Source organism: Pinus tabuliformis, chromosome 4_2 (assembly GCF_031772625.1).
Source record: "Pinus tabuliformis cultivar Carrire ecotype Pingquan chromosome 4_2, CPIR1, whole genome shotgun sequence".
In the NCBI taxonomy this organism is placed as follows: domain Eukaryota; kingdom Viridiplantae; phylum Streptophyta; class Pinopsida; order Pinales; family Pinaceae; genus Pinus; species Pinus tabuliformis.
In genome coordinates, this window is record NC_142304.1 from 876,697,117 (window position 1) to 876,700,645 (window position 3,529).

The 3,529-nt window shown below is 40.8% G+C and overlaps 1 protein-coding gene across 1 annotated transcript; it reads left to right on the top strand.

The window, feature by feature from the left end:
* Positions 1–634: 634 nt before the first annotated feature.
* On the top strand, positions 635–3,066 carry LOC149172491 (protein LIGHT-DEPENDENT SHORT HYPOCOTYLS 4-like). Its single transcript, XM_089424329.1, has one exon. It carries the CDS (start codon positions 1,179–1,181, stop codon positions 1,938–1,940), a length of 762 nt encoding a protein of 253 aa, XP_089280455.1. The 5' UTR covers positions 635–1,178; the 3' UTR covers positions 1,941–3,066.
* The last annotated feature ends 463 nt before the right edge of the window (positions 3,067–3,529 follow it).

Here is a 3,529-nt window from a genome sequence, read left to right on the forward strand (position 1 = left end):
CACATAAAATAACTCTAGGCTGAACAAACCAAAGAGTTGGAGTAAACAACATTAGTTTTTTTTTCTTATCTGGGTTTGAATTTTTTTGCTGTTTGTCTATGTAATGCAATTATTTATCTTGGGGATAGGAGTAATGTAATTATCGATTTTGATCTTCTGGAATAGGAGTAAATGTTGTCTGTAGTTAGAATTTCTGGTTGTGATATGTTTATCTATGTAATTTTATTATTTATTTGGATTTTTAGTTTTTAGGAACTATAGGTAGATATTATTCTATGTCATCCTATTATTTACTTTGATATTTCAGAATCTGAGGGAAATATTGTCCTTGAACTTAGGGAATACCAAATGGTTTATTGTCTTGCTCCTCACCTAAATTTAAAATTCTACCTATCTACCTTGACTCCTCTAAATGTTTGTTGTTTGTATTTTTGGGGGGCGTGGGTATTACTAGAGATTAATACAGTGAACCACATTTTAACCCCAGGAAAAATAAAAAACAAGCGTTAGTGCATCAAACTGTGGACGCTCAGTATGGCGTCACGAATACCCCGCCGCCGTCTTTCTTACATCACTCCATCCAATCCCCGACGTCTTCAAACCCTATTGGTAGTGCATGCCAGTGCTCTCACTGAATCCGTCTTTATAATCTTTCGTCTCTTCGCTTCACACAACAGGATGATGATTTATGCAGAAAAATCTTGGGTCAGTCTCCTGTACTCAATAGCTGAGAAAGTCTGAGACTACTTCTCCTCGTTGCTGCAGATATATTATCTTTCATATATATTATTATGCTGGAGGTCTCCCAGGTATGTCTGTTATATTCTGCTCGATCTCTGCCAAAGTGTATTTCATACCCCATTATAGTAGCTCAGCCGAATTGTCGAGTCTACGAAGCGGGAACCCTGATTTTGGCATACCCATTTGTCCAAGTTCCCCCTTATTCGGTTTTGTAAGCACTCGAAATACTGCACAAGTAAGGTTGTTCTAGGGTTTGAGGGTGGGAATAGACTAGACTGACATGGATTTCAAGTAGATGATATATACACACATATATACATCAAGGCGTCTGAAATTATAACCTTGATGAGAGCTTGAATACCACCCGTTCTGTATTAAGGTGAATATATACACAATTGGTTATCTGTATATATAGCGGGGTGAGTATATACACAAGGATGAGTGCAGAGGTTGTAGTTGGGCAAGGAGGATCATCAGTAACAACGGCACAGCTAGCTCCTCCTTCCAATGGGATTAATGAAGGCAACAGGGAATTAGCGGCCTCTCCGGCTCCTAGCCGATACGAGTCACAGAAACGAAGGGACTGGAACACGTTTGGTCAGTACTTGAAGAACCACAGGCCGCCTCTGGCCTTGCCCAGGTGCAGCGGGGCTCATGTGGTCGAGTTCCTCCATTATCTGGATCAGTTCGGGAAGACCAAGGTCCATGTTCCCGCCTGCCCTTTTTTCGGTCACCCTCACCCGCCCGCACCCTGCGCTTGCCCGCTCCGGCAGGCCTGGGGCAGCCTGGATGCCCTAATAGGCCGACTCAGGGCAGCATACGAGGAGAATGGTGGGAAGCCCGAGTCCAACCCGTTTGGAGCCCGGGCAGTCAGGCTCTATCTCAGGGAAGTGAGGGAGTCACAGGCTAAGGCAAGGGGAATTGCTTATGAGAAAAAGAAACGAAAGCGTCCCCCAATACAGCAGCAGCAGCAGCAGCAACAGCAACCAAATGTACTCCAGCACCAGCACCAGCACCAGCACCAGCACCAGCACCAGCTTCAGCATCAGCATCAGCATCAGAATCAGCATCAGAACCAGCTCCAGCATCAGCACCAGCTCCAGCTCCAGCATCAGCACCAGCAGGCTGCAACTCACTTTGTGCCCAATGATCCCAATTCAAATGTCCCTATGATGATAGCTGTTCCTAATCCAAATTGACGTTGTCTGCTATCTGGCTATCCAGTGATCATCAGGTCTGCAGTTAGAAGGGGGGATAGCCCTAATCTGAAGTACCCAGTAAAGTATGTGTCATATATGTGTTTTCATCTTCTGTTATTCTCCAGTATTTTCTGTCATAGTTCTTAGTCTGATTACAGCTGATGCGATCCCTATATATATCTTCTTCTCCTTGTTATGTGTGAATCTGGAGCCCAAGGTTGTTTGCGCTTATGGACAGTATCCCTGGTAAATTGGATAAACCTATACCAGTGTGCTTCACCAAGGTGATTAAAGCCAAACACCTATCTAGAATTAGCCCACTATCTAACAACAACATTGATGACAATAGTGAGCTTACCCTTGGACTAAAATATCTGTGATTTCACCCCTTGTACTTCATGTCATCTCTTTATAAGCCTTGTTATCTCTTTATTGTTCAATTTGTGTCCCTGAAGATCTATCATCTGCCTCTATATCCATGTATTCTCCTCCAAATATATATTGCCCACTATCCCATGTCTGGTCACATTCACATGATCACTTCCTATGTTCTTTTGTAAGATTTTCCATAACCTACTATTATCCTTATATGTGCAAAGTGTTTCTGTCGTACGTGATTCTGCCATATTCTTCTGTAACGTGTTTCCTTGTAATATCATGCCCATTTGCTAGACCCGTTCAACTACCCTTAGGTTTTTAGGCCCATGTTCTTCAAGGTCCCTATTTGTTATCGTTTCAGTATATAGATATTAGTAGGCCTAGAGCTTCAATTATTTAGACTCGTGGAGGACTTTGCTCGGTATGGGGAAGCAACAGTTGATGATCACTATTATCCTGTTGAATAAATGTAGGATGCCATCCATGAGATTGCATGATTAAGAGCTTTGCTGATGGTATTATATGTAACAAAGTACAACTCAGTATGCAAGCTCTATATAAACTGTAAAGTAGATAGTAGATAGGTGCTGTTATCTTTTCGTGGAAATTCACAGTTTCCATGTAGACTGTTAGCCTTAGTACGTCCGTGCATCTCTCGCAGTCAGCGATGGCTGGGAGGGGGGAAAATTGTAAAAATCATATCGTTAATGTCATGGTTTTTGGTTAATATATGAAGACGTTGTGAGAATATACTTTGTGATGCCAGTCTTTCACTATTTATCAACGTTTACCAAGGCGTTAGTTATAAGATACAAGAGAAATGGGTCACTTAATATTGGTTATAGTTTTCAGCTTCATGCAAGTTCAGGAGGCTGCGAAAGAACGGTAACATAACTGGGAGACCGAATTATTTGTGATCAATATCTAATTTCTAAACATGGTTCTATGCAAAATTTATTGCATTTATACTTTGTCTAATTGGGGAAGTCGTATAATAATCAGAAGTCAGAATCATGATTATTGAGCTTGTTTGCCGGTGTTATTCAATTTCAAGATATTGTAGACAAGAGCGTTAATGTTACAAGAGTCTTAATGTTAAGAGGAAAATGACTCATTTATGAATTTTCAATTTTATTATAGGTTTATTTTCTAGTAATTAAAATTTTATTATACATTTGTGTTCTAGTGATTAAAAGTTGGTTAGATATTGG

Bases quoted from the DNA above. Each gene is read 5' to 3' on its own strand.
- LOC149172491 (XM_089424329.1), top strand. From the start codon at position 1,179: ATGAGTGCAGAGGTTGTAGTTGGGCAAGGAGGATCATCAGTAACAACG.